General features: G+C 40.4%; 4 protein-coding genes across 7 annotated transcripts; 1 reads left to right on the forward strand and 3 right to left on the reverse strand.

Annotated features, from left to right (window-relative positions):
* Positions 1 to 134: 134 nt before the first annotated feature.
* LOC137612451 (outer dynein arm-docking complex subunit 3-like) lies at positions 135 to 2,340 on the reverse strand. Its single transcript, XM_068340984.1, has 7 exons — positions 2,174 to 2,340; positions 1,755 to 1,969; positions 1,573 to 1,670; positions 1,355 to 1,427; positions 958 to 1,187; positions 468 to 615; positions 135 to 355 (listed from the first exon to the last, which is right to left on the reverse strand). The coding sequence occupies exons 1-7, from the start codon at positions 2,334 to 2,336 to the stop codon at positions 299 to 301; spliced, it is 984 nt and encodes a 327-aa protein (XP_068197085.1). The 5' UTR covers positions 2,337 to 2,340; the 3' UTR covers positions 135 to 298.
* On the forward strand, positions 1,923 to 8,559 carry ankrd45 (ankyrin repeat domain 45). 4 transcript variants are annotated; one of them, XM_068340988.1, is made up of 5 exons: positions 1,923 to 2,346; positions 6,498 to 6,662; positions 7,270 to 7,437; positions 7,518 to 7,603; positions 8,124 to 8,360. In XM_068340988.1, the coding sequence occupies exons 2-5, from the start codon at positions 6,590 to 6,592 to the stop codon at positions 8,343 to 8,345; spliced, it is 549 nt and encodes a 182-aa protein (XP_068197089.1). In that variant the 5' UTR covers positions 1,923 to 2,346; positions 6,498 to 6,589; the 3' UTR covers positions 8,346 to 8,360. The 4 variants fall into 4 exon arrangements, with proteins under 4 accessions (XP_068197089.1, XP_068197088.1, XP_068197086.1 ...); XM_068340987.1 differs by lacking the exon at positions 1,923 to 2,346 and adding an exon at positions 8,421 to 8,559 and having other exon boundaries at positions 6,345 to 6,662; positions 8,124 to 8,262; XM_068340985.1 differs by lacking the exon at positions 1,923 to 2,346 and having other exon boundaries at positions 6,345 to 6,662.
* bpnt2 (3'(2'), 5'-bisphosphate nucleotidase 2) lies at positions 8,412 to 17,216 on the reverse strand. The gene is made up of 8 exons (XM_068340983.1): positions 16,703 to 17,216; positions 14,663 to 14,735; positions 13,613 to 13,759; positions 13,243 to 13,399; positions 12,274 to 12,369; positions 12,008 to 12,169; positions 11,576 to 11,710; positions 8,412 to 11,014 (listed from the first exon to the last, which is right to left on the reverse strand). Exons 1-8 carry the CDS (start codon positions 16,819 to 16,821, stop codon positions 10,872 to 10,874), a joined length of 1,032 nt encoding a protein of 343 aa, XP_068197084.1. The 5' UTR covers positions 16,822 to 17,216; the 3' UTR covers positions 8,412 to 10,871.
* A 449-nt stretch (positions 17,217 to 17,665) lies between these two features.
* Positions 17,666 to 25,396, reverse strand: dars2 (aspartyl-tRNA synthetase 2, mitochondrial). The gene is made up of 17 exons (XM_068340397.1): positions 24,953 to 25,396; positions 23,879 to 23,978; positions 23,655 to 23,721; positions 23,355 to 23,456; positions 23,114 to 23,209; positions 22,896 to 23,019; positions 22,716 to 22,762; positions 22,034 to 22,140; positions 21,780 to 21,849; positions 21,137 to 21,316; positions 20,400 to 20,507; positions 20,212 to 20,274; positions 19,277 to 19,429; positions 18,928 to 19,146; positions 18,719 to 18,829; positions 18,549 to 18,624; positions 17,666 to 18,359 (listed from the first exon to the last, which is right to left on the reverse strand). Exons 1-17 carry the CDS (start codon positions 25,125 to 25,127, stop codon positions 18,175 to 18,177), a joined length of 1,983 nt encoding a protein of 660 aa, XP_068196498.1. The 5' UTR covers positions 25,128 to 25,396; the 3' UTR covers positions 17,666 to 18,174.
* Between the last annotated feature and the right edge of the window lie 229 nt (positions 25,397 to 25,625).

Raw genomic sequence — 25,625 nt, forward strand, 5'->3', positions numbered from 1 at the left:
AATAAGGTAGGAGAAAGAAATATCAATATATAGCACTTCATTTCTATAAATCTTAACATGTATTTAGATTTTCAAATTTTCTACAACATTCCTATGAAATCACAACATTCCATTTTCACTGGCCACTAAAGATATTTAAATAATCATGCATTATGTTGCACCGTGGGTGGTAATAGGTCAGTCCGCAGGCATGGCGTAGGGACTGGTTCAAGTTCAGGGTGGATAAAAGTGTGCAGCCTCTTCAGCGCGTGATCGCTCAATGAGCTCTTTGTGAGTCCAGCTGTTTCTCCTGCTTCGATTAGCTTCTGTCTCCTTGTCCGTCAATCTGAGGTTTGTTAGTTTGCATGTCCTCCACCTGGTAACACATGAAAAATGAATATGACACTGCATTCAAGGAACTATGGAGGTTGTCAAAGAAAGTTTTGTACTAAATGAGTAGTAAACTATCAACAAACTCTTGCACAAACCTGGAGTAACTTTCTCGCAGCTTTCCCAACCTGGCCAGATCTGTGCGGGTCCACCTGCTCATAACGGCTGATGGTAGCCTGAGCCTGTCTTTGATGGATGTTAGCAACCGACAAGTGATTCACTGTCTGCGCCAACAGAGCTTTCACACTAAAACACACAAAAAAGTAATGTGAGGAATATAAAGTAATATAAATTTCACCCTCAATACATCAAACACAATGGATCACAACTTTGGGTGCTACAATTTATATCTATGAATAACAACAGCTTCTAGAGCTGAGATGAACAAATATACCTGTCCACACAGCCCACCCTTCCGTAAATCCCTAACCGTAACTACTCGTATAAGATACTTATACCTTATATGAATTGATTTCATATGGAAGCTCATCAAATGTTAGTCTCTGTAGTTCTTTAATATTTCTGTTTTGTTCCTGATAAAAGGTTTACACATATAAGCCATAGAAATCCAGCCAACAGAATGCTAACCTGCAGGGAGGCGTAATGCTCATCTGATTCCTAGTGTGAGTCCTGCGAGTTGTCTTGATGGAGCCTTGAAGGTCCAGCTGTAACTGGGTCATGTCCATTAAAACAGCCTGCAGTTCATACTTTGCGCTCTGGATCTCCTTCTGCATCCACTCTTTCTCCTGCTCCCATTTATCAGTGGTCTCCAAGTTACGTCCTTCAAGGTGATGTTTGTTAGTCTGTGTGTCCTCCGCCTGGGAACACGATAAAGATGAATATAACACTGCATAAAGAGAACTTTAGAGGTTGTCAAAACAGTTTTGTTTTTGACAACCTCCTAGTTTCTGCAACAGTTTGTTGCAGAAACTTGGAGGAACTGTCCCGCAGCTTCCTCAGCCTGGCGGGATCTGTGGGGGTTTACCTGCTCACAACTGCTAACGGTACCCTGAGCAGTCGACAAGAGATGCATTGTCTGCGCCAACAGAGCTTTGATACTTAAACACACATGAAAAAGTAAAGTCAGGAAACAAATTTCACTCTCAATGCATCACAAACGACACTAGGCACATTGACTGAAGATACTAGCTGTGTCTAAATGATGGATGAACTGCCATAGATGGGGGTCAGGTTAGGAGTCACCTGGCATTTTCTTTTTGAAGCTCTTTGTTTAACATCGTCTGTTCATGCAGCTTGGAGCTGATGAGCTCCTCCTCTTTCCACAGTTTCCTTTCACTGGGCTGTCAGACAGGAATAAGGTTTGGTCAGATAAGAAGGGTGTCATTAAAGCTGAACGTGGGTCTAATCCTTTCACACAATCTTACCTGCGTTTCCCTTACATATTCCTCCAGTTTGGTTAACCATTTGTGGACCGTGGCAGCCTGACGGGCGAGCACCTCAAATATTTTTTCCACCATCAGTCGTTTCTCTCCATTCTCAAACTGACGGACTTCCTCCTCTATTCTTTTTGCATGTGCGTCAGCCTCGGACGGCATCCTAGGCAGAAGTTTAAAGGTCTGATCAGGACTGGGTTCTTCCTCTGTAAATGGAAACACAAAGACGAAAAGAGCTGAACAAAAACATCTTGCAGGAGACAAAGGTGTTAAAAATAGTCAAACTTCTAAAGATACAAGAACAAACAATGTGACCAGGAAAATGCCAAGTACAAAAGTGTCACAATAATAACATGATGAAAACATCTTGTTGGAATGTCTGTCCTGAAAGTGGATGATGATCCATCTACCTTTACTGCTGAGAGCTGGTTTCTCTTGGTGAGAAGAATGGGCCAGCGGGGAGTTCTCTTTCTCTTCGCTCTGACCTTGAGGTAAGGAGTTCATCTCGTTTTTACACCGTGGATAATGGCTGCCGATCAGAGCGCAACAGCTGCAAGAGAGTGAAGACGTCATGATTCCAAAGGTTTGCTCCTGCTATTTCACATGAGCTAATGTTCATTCATAACTCTAAAAACATGAAATGATCAATATGTGGGCTTTGCTGGCTATGTGGGCTTTGACTTTGACTTTTGTTTAAGAAATAACAAGATAGAAGCAGGTTTAAGCAGCAGCAGCTTCTCAAAACACATTAACTTGAATTATGCCTGAAATATATTGATCAGTCAGTGTGATTGAAATCACACTGACGTATTGATCCAGTTCTCATTCCTACTCACACCACACGTACAGGCATACACAGAGGAGATACTCATCTATGAGCACAACTGCAAAGACAAGAAGCCTTGACTTACTCATGATGCCCCATTTCCCTTGCAATGTCCAGAGCTGTGTTTCCAAATACATCTTTTGCTGTAACATCGATATTGAACTTCAACAGCAGTCTGATCATGTCCATTTGTCTTTGTTTAGCGGCGAGGAATAACACGGTCCTGCGGGTAAAACCAATCACAGCCACAGAAACTCAGTTACCATGATAACAAATAGCATTAGCATCCCACTTAACATCTGAAGGTGAGATAGCAGGTGAACAAAGAGTTCTGCACAGTTTGACAGTTTTTGTTTCTGGGCAGCCAAGACCCAGAAGTCGTTTGTGCTTTCGGGAACGTTGAAGACACAAATCATCTCCATCGTCGTGAGTCCGACAGGATGTTTGACTGAACTGACCTCATCTGAAATTAGAAGACATGTCCCACTGCTGTGATTGTCAGTGCTCACCTTTCCATGAAGTCCAACATGTTGATGTCAACGCCCTGCTTGAGGAGAGACTCTACCATCTTTAGATCGTTGTTCTTGACTGCCTTTATCAACTGCGACATACTGGTCTAGAAGTGACATCACAGAAGAAGTAAAAATGTTTAAGCAGGTCTTGTTTGAGTGAAACGTTCACTCAATGGTGCTCATCTTGCTCACTGGGAAGCTGAAGTTCAATATCATGGGAGAAATTCTAATATTCATCTTTTAAAAATTCTAATATTCACCTTTTAAAATTCATTTTATAAAACCTTTACTGCAGCCTTCTCACACAAATCAGTGATGGGTTTATTCAAACAATTTCAGAACAATTCTGGACTAAGGCAACAAGCTGATGTGTTGAATAAATCTTCTGTATTCAAAGTTGGATGGATCCTGAAAATAATCACCTCATTTTGCATGTTTTTAGACCCCTTCTTCTTCATTCTTGTAAAGAAGGGAGCAGTCGCTTTTGGATGGACTTCTTTAACTCCATTCATGTCCACCTGGTTTGACTTCTTATTCTTCCTCAGCGTGGTCTTTACAGGATCTGCCTGCTCATGCTTGTTCTCAATGAGGAACGCCACCTTCTTAGCAGGAGATTGTGCAGCTCTACAACGGTGGAGGAGATCATTTCATTATCGTTCATAAAAAGCAGGCATTCTTTATCAAACTGAAACATCTCATAGTTACAACAATCTGTAGAAGCAGTTTTAATACATGTGTGTTACATTCAAACAACTGATTTTTTTATTGACGGATTCCAACACCTGAATCTGTTTTTGAGCTTGAAGACTAAAACATCTCCGGACAAATAACTAGTTGTTGAGACTGGCCACGTCTTTTGTGGACTGTCTCATCCTTTTCAAAGCTGTTTTCATCAAATCTGGGACCCATAAGCAAATGTCAAATACTGGATATCACTTACTAAAAACCAAACTGACCAATCAGAAAAATATTACAGTATGCAACCAAGACTGAACAATAAACCCTAAAGCTTCAAGTCTATTTCTAGTACTGAAATAATTTTAAAAAACATTGCTATTTTAAATGCAGGAGAGTCAAGTATGTTTCTGCGAATGACTTCATTTGTCTGGGGTTATAATTTGGTGTTCTAAAAATCTGTAAATCAAAGAATGTGTTCATGTGATGTGACAATGGGTCGCTTACCTGTTTTGATCAAGTTTGAGGATGCCTTTCCTTTTGACATCTATCGTTAAACTATCTTCATGATGGTTGTTGGATTGAATCTCCAATCCACCACCAGTGGCAACCCATTGGGAAACAGTTGATTGCTTCTCCTGATGAAATACTTTCAATATTCTCTTCATTGTTTTATTAACTTATCTTCTGGCCCTGAAAAGGAATGGATTGGGGCACACTTTGCACAATAAACAAAAATATTCAAATTGTTATTTAAAAAGCTCCACAAAAAAATTACCAGCTAAAGAACAATTGCCAAATTAACAGAGAGAACATTTCCAAATGAAAAGTTTCAAATTAATGAAAGTGCAGTGGATTGATTTAAACAGCTTTGTATCCAATAAAACACATTATCATGCTTTAACTGTGTGTGAGCCTGTGTGTTCTGAATTAGAGATGACTACTTCTTCTCCTTTCAGCTTCTCCCTTCAGGAGTCGCCACAGCGAATCAGTGGCCTCCATCTAATCCTGTCCTTTACATCCTCTTCTCTCACACCAACTACCTTCATGTCCTCTTTCACTACATCCATAAACCTCCTCTTTGGTCTTCCTCTAGGTATATTCATGTCCTAACAGCTCATTACAACGTTAGCCGATGCTGATCATTTGTCCTAGCCCCGTCCATCAATTCGTTTCTGTTTCAGTTAATTTATGTTTAGTCTTACCTGAAACAAGGCAGTCACAGACTGCGACTTCCCGCGACACCCCTGAATTCAAAATATTACCCTGACAAAATATTACCCTGACCAACATCACAAAGATCAAAGCTAGTGCTCTGACTTGCTTTCGTAGATCAAAGCAGTAGCTTTGATCTATAGTCTCACTCACATTGGCCTTCTCTCTCCCTTTCATCAGTTTTATCAGTAAAGAGAAATTGCATGAATTCTCCACTAGATGACAGCCTGACATTTGCCTCCAAATCACATTCACGTAAGTTTAGTTCACTCTCAATGTGGAAATGGGTCAGAAAGAGAAAAAGAAATGAAGAAAAGAAAGAAAAAAGTAAAACATGTCAGTTGAATAGGAGTAGAAAGTATTCTGTCGTCTCACTACTCCTACTTTAGATTCAAGAAAATGTTGAAATAATTATCCAAAATGTATCTAAAACCCAAATTTTCATCCAAAGTAAAAGTTTCTTTGAAAAATAAATAAGATTAACTTCTCACTATAGGTTTAATCTAAATAAAGTTAGAAGATAACTCAGTTTCCTTTGACTTAGTGTTTACCTGCTGCTCCAGAACACAGAAGTACGTATCCACCTCAGACTGGAGATGTGACGATGCTTTTGAGTCAAAATCTTCACTGGACTTAGTCTGTAGTCTTCTCTCTCTCTCAAAATTCACATTGCAGACACTGTGAAAATACAAATTAGACTGTCTGAAGTGTTCCATTTAATTGTACAATTCATATAAACAAAAAAACATTCTGGCCAATAAATTAAATGACAGCCTTGTCTCAAAATCACACCTCCATGAGATAAAGTAACACTCGTAATACACGTAATACTCGTGCATTTCATGAAAAAACATCCTTTTGTACTGCAGTTTGGTGTTTAATTCATTAACTAGTGTGTTAACTAGTCACATCAGCTGAAAAACAACAATCTAAACACAGTCTACATTTGGAAGCCGTGGAATGTTGCTCCCTCTCCTGACATGAAAATCTAGAATCTCTACTCAGGTCTCTTACTGTTCAGCTTTCTGCCCGCAACCCCCGACAGCATATAAAAGTGGGTGTAGAAGATGAATGAACGAATGAATGAACGAATGAATAAAAGCCATGTCTTTTACTATCTTCAGTTCAAAGACATCAAATACATTAGTCAGAGACATCAAAGAACTGACCAGCCATTCAGCCACTCAGCCAGCCAGATGGACAGATGGACAGATGGACAGATGGACAGATAAACAGATAGATAGATAGATAGATAGATAGATAGATAGATAGATAGATAGATAGATAGATAGATAGATAGATAGATAGATAGATAGATAGATAGATAGATAGATAGATAGATAGATAGATAGATAGATTTCATATCTCTCTACTGAATGACAGACACTATGGCAGGTAACGCTGTCGCCATGGCAACAGTAACATAACATCCACTCGTTGGAGAAAGGTGCGTAATGACATCACCACAACAAGAGACCTTTAAATGCGTGTCCTCTGGGGCTTCAGAGACCACAGATGAGCAGGTCGGACGTAAGGAGGAGGAGGACTGTTTCGAGCTGAAGGATGAAGTTGAGAGAAGCGCTTTGCTCACCGCCGCCATGCTGGGGCGCAGCGCCACGGTCAGAGAAATGATCACCAATGGAGCTCAGATCGACGAGCAGACCGTCAGGGGTGAGATCTTTGTGTAATAAATGAACACTTCAACAGGTGACGCTTCTCAGATTTAAGTGTAAAAAAAAAAAACAATGAGAGAGAGAGGAAAAAAAAGCGTTGGTGAAATTTAACATCACGACTAACTAAAGAGGTAATCGCCAAACAGCCACGACGAAATTACGCACGAAATTATTTGATTTTCCTGGAATCAACAAATCTGGGTGCCATACATCGAGCATTTATTAACTTTATTTTACCTAAATGAGGTAAATGAGGAATCATTTCCTTTTATTATAGCCCACCTGTAAGCAGCAGAGACACACAATCCATAGGTGCTTCATAATGAGGCATCTAAAATGACCAGAACTGGGACTCTGGCACACAATCTGTGTAATGAGGGTCTGAATCCTTCATGTGAAAAGTTTGGGAACTCCAGGGCTGGTCTACAAGATCCATACAATTAACTGGAATTCATTACCATCAAAGTTTTTCTGTCCTAAATTACTTTAGGTATTTTTAAAGTATAAATTCAGATATCCAGATATGTAGTTAGTTAAAGTCAGTGTACATACAATACTCTACATAGTCCCAACATCCCATCCCTACTGGACTCTTTGCTCTGCAGGTTATTCAGCGCTGCACCTCGCTTCTTGTTGGGGACACCTGGAGACGGTGAGGACTCTGACTGAACTCGGAGCTGACATGCAGTCAAAGACCTTCAGAGGAGAGAGGCCTGTCGACCTGGCCAGGAAATACTCCAAGACAGACTGTGTTGACTGTCTCATTCTGGCAGGTGTGACATTATGGGTATGATGTGTTTTTACATTCTGATTGTTAACATTTTGTACACAATTGTTGTTTATCTCTGTGTAGAAGTTAAACAGGACTTTGTGTCATACGTTGCCTTTGTGAAAGACCTTACGTCTGATCCAGAGAAGAACCTGACAAAAGCTGAAAAGGTAACACATTTCAATACTGTACATCAGTATTTTCTGACATATAGAATAAGGGCGAGTTATTACTAAATCAGTTATAACTCAATTATCTTCACAAGGTATAAATACAACCAAAAATCCAGTTAGTTTCTTATTTGACAGATCATTTTTGAAACTTCACAAATCATTGTTGAAGCATTCTTTTTAATGTTTTTTCTTTCTCCCTTCAATAAATTTAAAGTGTGATGATTTAACCAGACAAAATAAAATGCTCTTACATGGAATTACAATGGAATAGCAATGTCCGTATTCCAAATAAATGGACTTTGCAGACCAAAGTCCATTTATTTAACGTATGCAATCAACAGAAAAGAACAGTTGTATTACATCACAGGAAAATAAAGGAAAAACACATTTTAAAAATGTTTTATTAAAAGAAGATCAGCCAGACAAAGGTCACTTTCTACAGATTATCAGTTCTTGTTTTATGAAACTAAAATGAAGGCATCCTAATTTCTTGTCTCCTTTTTAAATGTGTGTACAGAACATGTGTATACGTGTCTGTTCGGACAAGTCAGACTGGATTCTCAGTGTACAACACCCGACGGTCTCAGACTTCATAGCCCAAAGGAAAGATTTGGAGGATAATCTCCAGGCTATTCTCAGCAAGCTGACAGATCACTGTAAGTATTTGAATTATTGTAGCAGTGAGTTATGGAATAAAAAATCTAATCAATATAGGAACCACCTGAAATTAAAATTATGATCGCCATTTCTGGTTTAAACTGTTTGCTTGGTTTGCTTCTCAGTATATTTTACAAGGATTCATCTTATTTTTCAGGATTGAAATGAATCATCACATGAATCATCATATTTGCAGCAGCTCTGGTATCTGTGGATCCAGACAGACAAGTCTAAAGCAGACTAAGACCTGTGTGACCAAGAATTGTGGGAAAAATGGTCTATTTTAAAATGAGATTTTTAATAATGAGCAAACTGTTACATGTGCCTTTGATTCCATTAAGGCGTTCTGTACCTAAAGGCACTATTCCAATTACATGTATCTCCTGTGGGACTTCGTAAGATCACTCAAACTTCTTCAAATAAAAGCAGAGCAGCCCAAACCATCATGCACACCGGTGTTTTATTGGACACACATGATGAGAACAACTATACAACTGGTTATGGCAGACAAACACAAGTAATGTTCAGTCACACAAATGTTCTTGTATACCCCCTGGTATACAAGAACATTTATGCACAGATCCAGTCATATTCTCTGGAATCCTGCATCAGTAAATCTTTCTGGAAATCTTTCTGATGGGCAGAGACGTGTGCTTCCATACATGTGATCTCTCTGTCCTGCAGCTAGGTATCTTCTAGAAATTATTTCAGGTTTTTAATGAGTCCACATTTCCACCTTTCACTCACCCCAGAGGATAGTTGCTTTGGAGGCACATTGGTCAACGCTTCATCCTCTGCTTTGTGTTTATAGACCCCCGATCAGAAAACTGCACAGTATTTCAATTTTTGATTTATTCACTCCTCTCCCACCCCCTACTTTGGGAACCACTGGGTTAGAGGCAGAATGGCCAGTTTAACCACAAACTGCTGTATATCAGTCATGGTTTCACAGCTTCACAACTCTCTGCTCACATGCACCGACGGAAGACAAAGTAGACATATTAAAAGCTTTTACTCAGTTTTTTTTAAACCAATCAACTAAATTTATTAAACTTTCTTTCAGCCCCACATGAAAAACAAAATAAAACTCCTTCAGAGATAGGAACAAGGATGTCATGTCTCTCAAATGCTATTTTTCCCCAGTATATCCCAAATACCAAGCATGCACAAAACACATCAGAAATCACACCAAATCACCTTCAAAGTTCCAGCTCTGTGCACATCGACTAACACGTAGCAGTTGAGAGTCCTGGATCGTACCTGAATCGGAGTTTGAGCAATTTGGTACGCCATGTTTCCAACTGCTCACAACTCAAAGCTGCTAGAATTCTGACGTCTGATAAAAGGATACGATCGGTCACAGGGTATTCACTTCAGCTTCACCTCCTGACCGGAGATTAGTTATTTTTAAATTCCTTTTAAATCTTGCTAGCACAGATTTAAAAACAAATGATTTTCTTCTGTAATGCTCATTTGACAGATGAGTTACGTTTAAAGTCACCCTAACCCTAACCCTGACCATAACAACAACCAGTCTCACATCTGGCCCCACTGGACCCATTAGCTGCACTTCTGTTCCCAACAGTCTGACGCCAGGGAGCACGGCATTAAGACTAAAAACTTCAGCCAAACTCATTTGATCTTCACAGCCAGCCGTACAGCAACTTTTCTGTGACACTACACAGTAGACACACCTAGTTCATAGAATGTTGTGCTTTATTTGTGTGTTATAGGAGAATAAAGCAAACACCTGTCACAATATCTCCACAGCTTTCCCTGAGAAAAGCTTCATCCGTCCATCCATCCATCCAATTTTCCTCCATTTTTCATTTGCTTTTTCATTTGACCAATTAATCTTGATATTGTGACATTATTTTTGTGACTACATGGGCTGTGAGACATTGTAACATCGGACACTTTGTGACCCCTTCACAGCCTTGAGTTGAAAACCAATGTAGTGTAAAAGTGAGATGGATTGTTTTCTACATTTCTAGCCATTCACTATTCATCAAGTCTCACATCAGCAGATAAAATCCAAACCAGTCGGCCGACATTAGACTGTTCAGGGTCACTGAGGATTGCTGCTGCATCCAGTCTTGTGTAATGATGGTGGGACTTTTTGGCTGGTGATGACTTACAGATATTGTGCCTGTCTGGCTCCACGGCACGTTTCTCTGGAATACCACGGAATGACGAGTGAGACTTAACACGATGGACGTTGTGTCGATCACTCCAGGTGCTGTGTTGTCACGTTCAGCTTTGTGCTTTTCAGTTTAACATTTAAATGAGCGTCATCCTGTTGTCCAGTGTTCACCAAATGCTGGATGGAATGTTTCTCCAAGCTGTCAAGTATACTGTACATATATGTCCAGCAGCGTGTTAGTGTGTGTGAGTGTGTGTGTGTATGTATGTGTATGTGTTTGTGTGTTCAGAGCCATTGTGTCGACCACTGCAGTTTCTTTTAGCAGCCATGCTGGTTTTAGGCCTGCGAGGGAATCGAAGCTTGTGACTGACAGGTGTTTGATGACATCGTGCAACTACTAAAAGGCGGTCACATGTTGCCCTGAACACAACCAGACCGAACCACCATTGGCTCTGTGTTTGTGTCTCAGTGTTTAACGGGGTCCCACTCCGGTAGTTTGTCCAGTAAGGCCTTATGGTCCACACCAACACTAGCAACCAGTCCTTCTTTGTTGAGTGGTGTGTCACTGTAGTCGATGCGTTCTCCCTTTAGGGTGGTCATTTCTCCTCCTGAAACCATTGTGATGAAGTGTTATTGACACAGTGAATTGCAAGTATTTAACATTAACAGATAAAAATTCTTTAATGTAAAAACAAGGCTTCACATTTGATCCTTCTATCCAGATCTGTTAAAAATACTGATGAATATTCAGTCCGCTGCAAGTGACTGGTTACACAAGGCATAAACCAGTCAGTCCAGTTTCTATTACATTAAGACATTTAAAATTTGGCATTGCATAATGCTATTTATCTGTTGACTAACACGCTGACAATAGCTGAGGATGTTTGCTTGTCAGTTTAGAAACATTTCAATCTGGGTCAAACCGTACCCACAGGGTCCAGATGATTCTGATTAGAGGATTTTAGCCTATAACTCACATAACACTGAATAATTCTACTACTAAATACCTTTGCCTTCACTATATAATCATAAAACAAAATCAGATTTCAAAAATAGAATTAGAAAAGTCTAAATATAGACATATAGTCTGTGTTGACTTTTTCAATCAATCAATAGTAAATAATGAAGCAAAAAAAGGTAATACAAAAGAATAACAGCCATTGCATTACCTAGAGCATTCAGTAGCGCTGCACCGGCACAGATATCCCACTTCTTAATGAAGGTGATGTGGATGTAAGCATCTGCCTTGCTCATGTCTTCAGTTGTACTCGACGGCATGTCCAAAAGTGACAAGACTTTATATCCTGAAGAGAAAAAGAGATGAATATGATTCGTTCATTCTCCATCACCATAGTGCTCTGCTGATAGATAGACAGTCGTCTACATGATGCATGTATTTGTTTATCACCACAGTGGTAAAAATAATTGATTTACTAATTTTGTGATCCTGTAAAAGAAGTATGAGCATAATCTGCAACGCAAAAGCACAAACTGCAGGAAAAATGCATGTCTGTTTAAAAGGGAAAATGACTGATGACATTACGTGGTAATTCGAATTGATCTAACAAATACAACTGCAGCTGTCAGAAAAATCTCCTCACCTGCTCCACCTGCTAAAAAGACTGTTGTGCTGTTGCCAAAAGCACCACGAACATAACTTTCCACTTGCCCGGAGTGAGACCGGGATATAATCACAGTTGGATGGTTGACATTATAGGATGACCGGGGCTGCATATTTGACCCCTGACCTACAAACCCCCAGGCTGGGAGAGAGACAATCAAACTTTAATATGTTTCATTTTGTTGACCAACGTCAACTAATTAATCTCTCTTAAGTTTTGGAAGGAAGCACACAACACACACTTACCAGTAAACCCAGTGAATGGCTGGTGTATAACCCCAATGATAGGTTTACCATCTACAGCCACACACACCATTGTGGTCACATATTTCACCAGATTCTCTATAGAAACAGAAGAGATGAAGATACAAAAAAAAATAAACAATCAGAATACAAATGGAGGGAGATGAACATAAAAATGATGAAGGGAGGGGGGGGTAGAAGAAGCACAGAGCACCCAAAATACAGAGAGAAATCATTTCACTTGTCCTCTAAACTGGTATGAGACTTTCCACATTTGAAAATATATTTTTAAATATATGTTTAATTACTTTAATTCATTAAAAATAGCTTGGAATGCATTTCAACAAACAGAAGTCCTTGCAGGTTTTTCAGGGTGATAGCAGGATTATTCCATTGTTTGATTGCTGTGTAGAAAAAGCAGATTATGCCTGAGTGTAGCCACATATTGGGACTTTGTAATCTCCACATTTACAATTCCTGAACTGTTGATCAATTTCAAGCCGTTTTGATGTTTCACACTTAATTCACGTGAATGACTTCATCAGTTCTTTCCATATAGTTATGTTAGACATTAAAAAAAAGACTTCACAGCAGGTGATGGTGCCACTAAGCAAGAGTAAACCTTTTAGCCTTTTAGGCTAATGTTAAGTAGTATTCTACTGCAGACCTTCAGTTGTTACTTTGAGACGTTCTGGATTAGTTCAGTTTTAGCACAAATCAATGGAGTCCCAGAGAATGGAATTTGTTTCAGTGGAGCAAAAGAATAGCAAACAGGAATCCTAAAAGGCAACACCCAGCTAAAACAGACGCAACACTCACAAAAGGATTATATGTCAGACAAGTCTTGCCACAACATTTCACACACCCATTGACATTAACACTGAAGTTTCTCTGACAGTTTTATCAGAGAGGAAAATTTAAAGCTCCACTTTTCACTTCAAAGATTCCCAGGTCATCAAGTGACGTTCACACCTGTATATTCCTGTGTGGCATCTAGAGGATCGATCCACACAGTCACGCTGTCAGCAGGAACAATCTTGCCTTCCTCTACCTTATCCAATATGTCACGTGGAATCTGCTGGCTCCAGGTAGCCTTGTCCTCTACGTTGTCATGCTCCTCACTATTCACCTGGACAACACACAATACACAAAAGAAAAATCATGAGCCCTGAGTCTCCAAAATTTTTCAAGCCACCACATAACTGTTTTCCTGTCTTTTTAGTCTCACTGAAAACTTATAAAATGAGATCTGGAATGATTAAAAACAAGAAAATTGTTGCAACCAGTGAGACAGTGTGTAAATATAAGTGACCGACCGAACAACTCTGATGTTGGAGCTCACCGTGAGTCCAGGGTAGGTGTTCTTTAGGAGGTTGTACATCTTTCTGTGAGACTGCAGGTCACCCATAGTCAGAGGCTCGCTGGCTCCCTCCCTCGTCTTTCCCTTTGACTTCTCTTCCAGGTTATTTTCATCTCGCACTGCTTTCACCTGGAGGACAAAATAAACAACCCACTTGCTGACACAAATGTGCACTTTGGGTTTCTTTTAAGAGTAAGCCAACACAGCTTTTCAAAGCTGATTTTAGAAAACAGGTTTTGTGATTTGGTTGAACTATTAATTAAGAACATGTCCTGTTATCAAGCAGTAATAAAGTGAAAATGTATGTAAATGACTGACTTTCCAACCTGTCAAACTTATACACTGCTTAATGTTGAAGCTTAAATTAGACTCCATACACCGCTGAACCCAGGAGCACAAGAAATGAGTTTGAGCCATTTTATGTCTGGAGCAAGAAAAACGAAGCATCTCAGATCTCTACAAAGTACTAGAGAAGCATGCTGTTGAGGCTCAAATTATTATGAGACTGCACTAGGTAGAATTTAGATTCGAGAAAAACGACTCTAATATTTGTTGAACCAAGTGGAGGAGTTCAGGTATCTTGCGGACTTGTTCATGAGTGAGGGAAGGATCGAACGTGGGATTGACAGACAGATTGGTGCAGCGGATGCAGTCGTTGTATAGGTCTGTCGTGTGAAAATGAAGCTGAGTCAATAGTTGAAGCTCCTGATTTATTGGTCAAACTACATTTCTACTCTCATTTATGGTCATGACCTTTGGGTCATGACTGAAAAAACAAGATCCCAGATACAAGTGGTTGAAATGAGTTTCCTCTGTGGAGTGGCTGGGTGAGGAGCTCAGTCACCAGGGAGGAGCTCGGAGTAGAGCTGTAGAGTCGACCCTGCTTAGATTGTTGCCTCAGCACACTGGCTCCGAATATCGGTTGAAGATGGATGAATAGACAGACGGATGGATGGATGGATGCTTGGCAATGAACAAAACATTATCAGTGTGAAAGCTTACGTAACCTTTGTTGAAGGAGTTGTTTTTTACCTCTTTGCCACCGAGGACTGCAGCCTCCACTGACACAGCTAACAGGTCCCTCAGATCCACGGTTCTCCTCCCTCTGCACAGATGAACAGAATAAGAACACTTTCACCTTAAGACAGGGCAGGCTAGCAGCGTTCAAACACACCCATAGAAACTACACCTGCCAGATCAGGTTTTGAGATGTCAATTAAGACAATACTTCAATCTTGTTTGTTTTGTGCCTACATTCTCTGTCTCACAATAAAACATCGACACTAAACATGAAACGCCATCCAATGGGAACGCTTTAGGTTCAACACAGGGGATTATTTCTCAAAACACCCCTCTTTATTCCATATGTTGTATGTGTACAATGGATTATGCACAGTCCCTTCTGATTTTCAGCGAAAGCAGATGTATTCCTCCGTGTTTCCTGTTTTTTCCCTCTCTAACTCTCATCGCTGCTTCTTCTGTCTTGTCTGGAGAACTCCTTGCTGTACTCTCCCTTCAAAACCATCTGGACAGATTATGGTATTGATAAGCTAGGCTAAAATCATTTAGACAAGGAATGCTGGTCCGAGGGAACCTGTCTGACGGGAAGTTCACTGCGGGCTACGTGAGGGACCCGTGGGAGATGTGGAGAGTCGAGTGCCTGGCGGCTCCCAGTAAGTCAGTACGGAACCTTACTGGGAGCAGGTGAAGTTGCTACAGAATGGGGGTGACGTGGAGAATGGAGGGGTTTTTGGTGATAGTGCAATCAGCTGAATTCTGTGGTCATAGAGAGTTCAGAGTTGATTTCGGTCAGGTTGATTTGGGGCTAGTAATAATACAGTTTATAATTACAGTTAAAACTGAAGGAAGATGGAGGAAAAGCAGAATTTTATTTAACTGGGGAAGTCAGTAAGAGGAGGAGGGTGGAATAGGATTCGTTGGATTGGTAGAACAGAGTTATCAACGTAGCAGTGGGAGTGATGTCATGTTTATGGAATATATTGCCAAGGGAAGGAGGTAAATTGAGAAGAGCCCCCAGGACCACTCCACACACGCATTGGATTTGCATTAAGTTTAACTGGTTCATGCACATTTAGCAAATTGGAATGGACAAACTTGCAGGCGATTAGACATTTAAAATATTTAAATGTTTGACAGTTGAGTTTCTCATTACAGGTATAATAATATACTTTCAAATACCTCCATGAAACCTACTGAAATCCTTAATAACCACATTAACTTGACTATGATTGCTTGCATTGACTCCTTTAGTAAAGCCATATCCCAAATCAAACTCATAGTCCTTTAACAACAATTGAAGGTGATTGGATCAGCCAACTATTCAAATCTACTAGTTTGTACAAAGACTGACTAACACGCTTCTTTTTTTAAAAAAACAAAACATATTTGCACTAAGAAATTAAAGAAATGCAAAAGGAAAGCTATTCTTATTCTTATTATTAAATAAAGTGGAAAAACTCCCATCCCTGAATCCCTTAATTTCAATAACCCAAGAACAAGACAAATTGTTCATGAATGTTGTCAAGCTGACAAACTGGTCAGTACACATAATCTCTACGGAGGAGTTAGGAAAAAAGGTCATCAAATTGTGCTTATCAATTATATATTTCATTATTAATGCACATTCCAAGGTTATGATTTCGATACTGTGCTAATTATCAATGCGACTGCGTATATATACTAATATATTTTTATTATTGAACAGACTCTCATGTGTGCTACACTCTCACTCACAGCTTTCACATTTAAATATTAAAATCCAAGTATTCAAAGCCTTACAAAATCCCAACAAGTAGCCCTTAATAAAATCAATATATATAATAAATCACCACTCATAGTTTTCACATCGTCTAACAAATTTCAGTTTTTAGTTTTTCGAAAGGTGAAACGCCCAAGTAGACTGGCTGAGAGGTGAGAAGATCTTTTGGAAGCATCAACCGTGTTGTCTCCGGCTGTTTCTGCCTCAACAACAGAAACAGTGTAAGAACACCTGTACGTCGACTGTACAACAATGAGAACCAGCTGGCGTGTTGTAAGATAGAAGACACTCACCTGAAAGCAGCGTAGCGATTGGAAATGACTCCTGCGTATAAGTGGTAGATGACACCGACGGCAAGCAGGCAGAAGACCGCCGCGCCGAGCGGTGACAGCCGGATTCCCATAGGAGACATGGTCGGGAAGGCTCGTAGCACAGCTAAACCGGATTGAAGCTGGTGCTAGGTGACGTGTCAGCGTCACCCGAGTCTCGTTCACTCGGTAGCGAACCGGCTGCTCCCTACCTGGCGTTAGCTTTTCAAATTAACACGTCGACTGTCACGTAACTAGCGGCAGAAAGGTGGATAGCTGACACACCGGAATGCTGAACTACTGTCAGTAAGACATTATAGTCGTCCGCCGTCTGCCTGATGGATTTCACCGGTCAGCCGTCGCTCCCGTTGAGACATTTTACAAGTTAAATAACTCGTTAACTGTCCACTAACTAGTCTAGGTGCTCACTGGAGTCGAAAGCTAAGCGACACAATCACATCTCTGTTCAATTTTCTTCTCCGGCGTGACGTAGACAGCGCAGAGGTCACGGACATGCTGATCCCTTCTCTTCCGGTTCAGCACCTGTGTCGTCATCACTTCCGGCTTCGATTTGTTTATCAGTAATTATTCATTGAGGGGATAAAAGAACGTCAAAAAAAAAAGGTCGTAAAATCAATTACATCAGCTCCGGCTGTGTGGAGACATTTCAAAGGATAACAAAAAAATATAAATAAAACTATATAATAAATTGAACAAATTAGTAAAATATTAGAAATGCCAATGAATGGAATTCATTTGACAAGGATGAATCTCTTAATTAGCCACTTTATATTGGTCATCACTGTGTTGAAACTATGTTGCATGACTACAATGTCGTGGAACTGCTTAAAAAATATGACTAAACCAAAATGATCAAAAACCTTATTCATCAAATGCTTTGAACAACTAGAGCATACCATTCATTGGTCATATTCATTTTAAGTTTGCAAAGAGTTTTATTCTTATCAAAAGAGAACATTGTCATCAACATTTGGACCATTATGTGATACATACCAGTACAAAATTTAAAAAAACACTTTGCATCCTTCTAATGTTAACTCATTTGATTTGTGGTAACTTTTATTAAATAAAAACGATCTGTGTTGGTCTGAGAGAAGCAACAATGAAATTATTTAGTTTGACTTAGTTTGCTTTTTGTTGAAGCTGCTGCCTCCACGACCCGACTACAGATGAGCGGATAAAGATGGATGTGTGGATAGTTTGCTTTTCTTTGGTGTTCCAGATTTACATGTTTCTTCTCTTCCATTTAATATCAAAGAGTACTGAGATACAATCACAATATCTCATCCTCCCACTCATATCTGTCGGCTAGCTGGCAGACATCTCCACAGGATTCAGTGTCAACACCATCTGCTGACTGTCTGCTCATCTCTGACTCCTTATCCTCTTGTCTGCTGAGAGAGCAGGCGGTGTCTCTTCATCTCTTTGTCTTTACCTCATGTCTCCTCTTTTTCTTGCTCTTCTGGCCATTTGACAGATATGTGGTAAGATTTTAGCTCCTCCTCAGATATCAGGTCAGGAGCACAGCTCATCAGGTCGCGTCCTCGCACTGACTTTGGGAAGGCAATGACATCACGGATGCTGAAAGCCCCCACCATGATGGCAACCAGCCGATCCAAACCTAGAAGAGGATGAAGGAATAGTTGGACAATCTTTACTAAAATCGCAATTTTGAATATTAATATATGTATGCTCTGCTCAACTTACAGTTGCTACTTTAACTCTGAAGCAAAATATCAAATTATCTATGGAATAAGATAATTTTATGTCTGCCTCTTTTCTTGCTGTACAAGCGTAGCCTCAACCTTACCCAGAGCAATGCCTCCATGAGGTGGTGCTCCAGAATCCAGAGCCGCCAGTAGGTGGTGAAGAAGACTTGGGTCCTCCTGCATCATAAGTAGTAAGATGACTGATACAATATAAATTGATTTCACCCGTTACCAATGCAGGTGGATCCTGAGAAAACAGTACAATGAATACCTTTAGGATATTCTTCAGGACATGAAGTTGTTCTGATGCCTTATGAATGCGAATGGAGCCTCCACCAATCTCATTGCCATTCAGCACCAAGTCATAGTGCTGCCCACGTACCTGGGAATGACAGAACATGTGACGCTTGATGCATTCCACATGCATATATTAAAATAAAAAATAGTTTAAAACTCTCATGTACGAATCTTAGTGATTACCTTCTGTGGCTCTGTGTACAGTAACTGTGTATCCTGTGGCAGAGGTGCAGTAAACGGATGATGGGCTGACTCCAGCTGCTCCGGATCTTCTTCTTTGGGCAAGAAAAGAGGAAAATCCACAACCCACAGGAAGTGGAAAGCTGAGGGGCAGCGGACTGAAATGCCACACGACTCCAGGAGCTCTGCACAATGCAGGCGAAGATTACCCATCAACGGACGCTAAGGGGGATGCAAGGGTGTGGTGTTGCAGAGAGTAGGATGGACACACATTAGACACATTATGTAATGTTTTATCTTTATCTACAAACCCATTCCCCTTTGTCAGTCTTTATGGGATGTGAGTTTTTACCACAGTGTGGCGGGAACCAGCAGCCATCAGCAGCAGGTCTCCTGGTCCGGCTCCAGTCATCTGCAGCAGCTCATCTGTGTTTGTGACAGACAGCATCTGCTTCAGGGCAGGCTTGATTGTTCCATCTGTCGCGATTGGAACCACGGTAAGGTTCTTAGGATGGAACATAGACACATGCAGAATACAGAAACAATCACAAACAGGAAATGATAATATACCAAAAAAAAAGCTGAACAATGAAGCTTAGAAGTTTTTAGCTAAAATGTGTCAGCGAGAATTGCTTCTACTCCAGAGCCTCTGATGAGGTTGTTTGAGGATGCAGTTTTGTTTTTACTTCTACAGATGTAATGTGATGATGTAACATAACTGTCTCTGCATCGCGTGTTTTAATGAACATTTAACATCGCTGCACTGTGTTCTGTTCCCTTTAATATTCTCCCTCCCATTTTTTCTGCATTTTCATATATGACAAATAACGTTATAATTCTGAATTTCTTTTTAGGGAGACTTTGTAACATTTGACCCAGGACTTTAAGTGAAAAATAGCCTCTGGGCTAGCTCTGGCACATTTACAGAAATGATAATTAGTGCATGGTTCCTCTTTAATAAACCAAACAACCAACCAACAAATAAATATTTATAATATGAATTAACATTTCTCAGATTTCTCAGAAGTCTCCTTGTGAAGGGAATCATCAGAGAACATCATTAGTCATCATTTTATACTCTCATGCACATATTTAATGCTTATGTGCTTCTGTAAGTATACATCCATTCACATTCATAATTTCTGCCACACAATAAATATATCCATACTGTATATCTAGATTGTGAGCAGAATTGTGATTTCACATCTTTTTGTCTCACATCCCATAATTTTCCAACTGATACTGAAACAAGGGCCCTTGCAAAGAAGAGAGAGAAGCTGAACTCACCTGACCAAACTGAGTCTTCGTGGTTTGCTTAAGTTGTTCCTGAACCTTCCTAGAGAATAGTTTCTATAGTCAAGAGATAGAAGCTCATTTGAGTCCAATGGATGTGAAGAGGGCAACAAAAGTCAAGACACATTGATATGAAACATCTCTGATGAATTTCCCTCAGCAGGAAGCAGTTTTGTTCTTACCGCTCCACTGGGGACACAGATGGCCTGAAGACAGCCTTCTGGTTGGCTGAGAGCTGGTAGCATGACTGTAGTACCCTTCGATAGGAAATACTCACTGAGGTTGATTAGCTGGACATACAGATAGGAAGAATGACAGGGACAGATAGTCAAATAAAGATCGTCTTATAGAAATCCTCAGACAAAAATGCTATTTCTGCCTTGAGCTGCCAGAACACAACTGTTTGTCTCATACAACATAAACTTAGGGTGGTTTGGCTCAAATAAGTGTACCGGTATTTAGGATAGGCACAAATGCATCAAGGCACCACTCCCTGGTCTCTCATTGGTCTATCTTGGAGACCAGTGTCTCTTTGTTTTGGAGTGCTCAACGTCTCTTTAAAAAAATTACTGACGCAAAAAAAGAATAAAAAGTAAGATACAGAAGTACAGTTTCAAAGTTTAACATTTCACTGATCAGAAGAGTGACATACCTGTATGACATGACAAACTTGCTCAGGAGCATATTTAAAATTGCATGCAGGGTTTTTTATATATTAAGTAGTGACCTAAAACCGATGTGTGAGTCCTCCTTTTATTTTGTGCATGTTTCTGAAGCATCTGAACATAAGTTTAGGAATTGAAATTATGAAATTATGCTTTCCACACACTGTTTTTGTTTTACTGTGCACATAAGAAATGTCTCAATAGTTTTCACAAACGTTGTTGGATGTTTGGGCATGAAGCAAGCCATCACCCACCTTCATACTGAATCTGGTATCAGGCTTGTCAACGCCATAGTCCCTCATGGCCTCTTCATAGGTCATTGTAGGGAAAGGAATTTTAATGGGACCTTTCTCTGCAGGCCAGGAGTACTGTAATAAACCCTCCACCAGGGACATGATTCCTGCCTGGTCCACAAAAGACATTTCTATGTCTACCTGGGGGGAGACAATGACAGATTTACTGAGGAAACACACGAAGACTGCAGAATAAAACAAAACTCAGCACCTAGACTGAATGAACAAGAAACCCTACTGTCTGTTGTTCACAGTCGTCACTGCTCTTCAATGGACAGAGATATGTGAGATATGAAATAATTTTAATAATAAGAAAAAGTGAATTTTACAAGAAGACATCAGAGCAGTGTTGCTCCCACACTGGGCAGCTGTTAGAATTTGATAATAAAAGAGAAAACAAAAGAATTCCTAGTTTTTACCCAGGTGGCCTCGGTTCGACTCGCAGTGTGGGAAAACATATGAACTAGATTTAGTGCTTCTAAAATAGGATCAGCTCTTAAACCATTTTGATTAATTTAGCAATTTTAATAATAAGAAAAGGCCTGAAAGGATCCACAGTAACAATAAGCACCGCTCCTTTGAGTGGATGCTGTCCAAGTCTTACTTGGGTGAACTCAGGCTGCCTGTCAGGCTTTGAACCCTCATCTCGGTAGCACCGGGCAATCTGGAAATATCTGCACAGCAACAACAGAGGTCAAGCCCTGAATTGATTAGTACATGACAAAAAAGTGCCCAAGCACAGTCTTGGACATTTGATGAAGTGTCAAAGCGACAAATCACAAGTTCAAAGCATACAGAACTGGGATCCACTCTTCTTTAAATACACTACTATCCTATTCAGCTCAGGTTTGTACCCACCTGTCGATACCGGCCACCATTAAAAGCTGTTTAAACTGCTGTGGGCTCTGGGGTAGAGAGTAAAACCGACCCGGCTCTCTGGAGGGAACCACAAACTCTTTAGCTCCCTGAAACACAAAAGAATGAAAAAAGTCTGGGCATTAATGACCCTGTTCAGACCTGATATGAACATCTGTCCTGAGAGATCTGACTGTAGGTGTGAATGCCTTCAAAATACGAGGTCAACATTCAGAGCTAGGGTTTAGCTCTAATACTTTCAGCAGCTCCAAAGTCCATATTTGTTGCACCTCTTCATCCACCTCTCCTACCGTGATGCCCCAAATTCTCTAGAATAGAATAATTCTGGACTCAGACTCATAACCTTTCCCTATTGTTCTGGAGTACAACCTTTACTCTTAACAATATGATGTGGATATATGTTGTGATGTGCACTGGGCTTTTGTGAATGTGTTCTATGCTGACATCTATTTTGTATATAAATTATTTTAGCAACAAAAGCTCTTTCTCCGCGTTGTTTTTGTTGCTTTATAGAAGGATATTACTGTTGAAATGTTTGAGATGTCACTAATCTGAACAAAGAAGAGTCTACTCTTTCTTTTAATACTTTCAAAGTGTATATAATCATAAAGGTGGATCTCGAAAGATCAGTCAAAATGTTCTGTGTTAAAAAGGACCTTCTTACTCCTGGAGTTCTTTTAAACAACGTTGGAGTTTCCACATCAACAAATCCTACAAATTAGAAAGAAGATGGTTAGAGTCAGGTGTTTTGAACATCTTGAGCAAACTACTTGACCAATTTCTACATGAGCTTCCAATGACAGGCAAGGTCACATTAAGTGAAGAGATGAATGAATATTCCTACCGTGCATGTTACAGAGAAATTCTCTCATTTTCATCACCAACTGAGATCTCATTCTGAGGTTCTTCTGCATCTCAGAGGACCTCAGGTCCAGGTAGCGAAACTGCATCCGGAGAGACTCAGACTTCTACACCAGAAATACAGAAGAAAAAACAAAACAAGGGAAATATTTGCTGCAGCATTTATAAATAGTGCACATGTATGCAATTCTGGCTACTTACTTTGACAAAATCTTTAATTTCAAATGGCAACTTGTTACAGACACTGAAAACCTCCACGTTCTCAGCCAGGAGTTCTATTTCTCCTGTTGGCATTTCCTTTCAGTACAGAAGATATGAATCACATTAAAATATACATAACTGCTTCACAGTGCAGAAGAAATCTTCCAAAATATGACATAATGCTCTAAATCAGACAGCAATTAAGCACTTATGAAACTTAATCAGACCGATCAACACAAACCTTGTTTGCCTGTCCCAGTGGTCGGTGTTGGACTCTTCCTGTGACCTGAATGACAGACTCTGATGTCAGACCACACAGGACCTCTCTTAAATGCCTGGCAGACTGTAAAAACAGAAAACTAAAATTAGATCATTAATGAGTTCATATGCTGTGTCTATCTAAACTTAAGGATTGTGAAAGTTCAGATTTTTAGTTCAGTAAATTCCTCTTCTCCGAGTTGAAAAAAGATTTACATAAATATTTACTGTATTTTTGCTGTCATTGCTGTCATGGTCAGGTCAGAAGAGTTCACATTCTTACTTCTTCCTGAGGAATTAGAACTTGTGTCAAGCCACTGAAATCTCGCAGGATGACAAACAGATTGTGTCTGTTGGAGACAAAAACAGTTTTGTTTGAGACTCTTTGGGAGTAAAACAATCTGTAGTTATGTTACCTCTGTCCTTCCACAAAAATGTTTGTAATTTTGAGTTTTATTGTGGATTCTGTTGATCTCTGGTCACCTCTTTGTGCGTAATGCTGATTACCTGAAGTACTGGACCCATCCACACAGAGTGACTTTCTCTCCCACGTGACTTGATCTCAGTTCTCCACAGGTGTGACTCCTGAATGAAAAACTACTGCAACCTAGAACAGAACAAGAACTAAGATTACGACTGGATGACAGAAGAATAATTGAACTTTATTGATCCCCTGCTGGGGAAATTATTTTTTCACTTTTGATTATTACATTATTTGTCACATGCACTTGTATGTGTGGGTACAGGCCCGTAACACATACACACAAGGGGCCTGTAGGCATGCAAATAATGGCCAGCTCCGTTGCGGTGCGCCCAGTGAGCAACTTGCTAAAGGGCACCTTGGCAGTGCTCAGGAGGTGAACTGGCTCCTCCCACTCCCAGTTAGTTCACACCCCAAATGTTTTTGTTCCATGTGGGCCTTGAACCAGCCACTCTCCAGTCCTCAGACTTAGCTATTGCCGCCCCAGTTGCTCAGACTACTGCTTTAATGGTGATAAATGAACTCTTACCACTAAATTTTTATTCAGGCTTCTATAAAAATATCCAAGGTCTAAATGAATGATTCCAGGCCCAATGTAAAACAGCAGTCGTCCCGGTCCTGAGTTCAAATCCACCTGAGACTTTTCTGTGTGTAGTTTTCAAACAGGTTTTCTGCACCTGTTTGGGTTCTCTCCAGCTTTCTCCCACCAACAACACATGCGATATAGATGAATTGATGACTCCAAATGTCCCCTAGGTGTGAAAGTGAGTGCTTTTTTTTGTTTTGTTTGTCTTTAATGTGGCCCTGTGATCAACAGCAGAGTTGTCCAGGTCCTCCCTGCCTCACGCACCAGGATAAGCTAAAAAGTGATTTTGCTGCAACGACTGGTTTAAACGTGTACTGGTAAAAGGTCTTGTTGGTCCCACTAATCACCAAGTGACCCCTGAGTTGGTCATTTTAATATGAATCAAACTATAATTTAACATCTGCTCCCTGTATAAAAAGACTGATTTTGATGAAGTCTCAGGAGAACACAGCATAATAAACATGATGGAGAAGACTCTGTCAGTCAGTCGTGGACTGATTTTAACTTTAAGTACCTGAGGGGAGGGAATCAGACTCATGAAGTCTATGTGAGCAGCTCAGAAGCCTAAGGTGAGGCTTCCACAGCTGGCGTCCTTGACTTGAGGTCAGAGTTGCAGGTCGACAGGAGGTGGAGTGGGCTCCACACCCACTGAGTAATCTTCGCAGCAGGTATCTGCTCCTCCACGCCATCACCGACACGGCGTGAGGCTGCGTTTACGTGATCTGATGAATATCGGAGTTATTGACTGCTGTTCAGTCAGTGCGACTTCCTGTTTGAATAAAGCACGTCGGCGCTCTTCCTAGAAGGAGACAGGCTGCTGTGGACTCCGACTTGATGTCATGACACCTTTAGTCAACAGTGAGACTGTTAGCGTCACTAGTCCGGTCAGAAAGTCACCGCCATCCACTGCGTCCGGTTCTCACTCCACACTCTGTATCGTCTTGCGCCGCGCTCTGGAATCGACTCGACGGAAGTCTCCTAATGACGTCATTAGGCTAGAGTAATGGTTATGCAGCATAATCGATCGACTCGGACGTCAACACGTGGAAGGCAATTTGTACGTAAAGAACAAGGATGGGTGTCTGGTCAAGATATATTTACATACTGTATTTCTAATTAACACTAACAGACCAACGTCACTGATCAACGTCACTGATGATACGTCAGTGATGGTATTATTTCCTTTT

This window comes from Antennarius striatus, chromosome 18, assembly GCF_040054535.1.
Source record: "Antennarius striatus isolate MH-2024 chromosome 18, ASM4005453v1, whole genome shotgun sequence".
NCBI classification, from domain to species: domain Eukaryota; kingdom Metazoa; phylum Chordata; class Actinopteri; order Lophiiformes; family Antennariidae; genus Antennarius; species Antennarius striatus.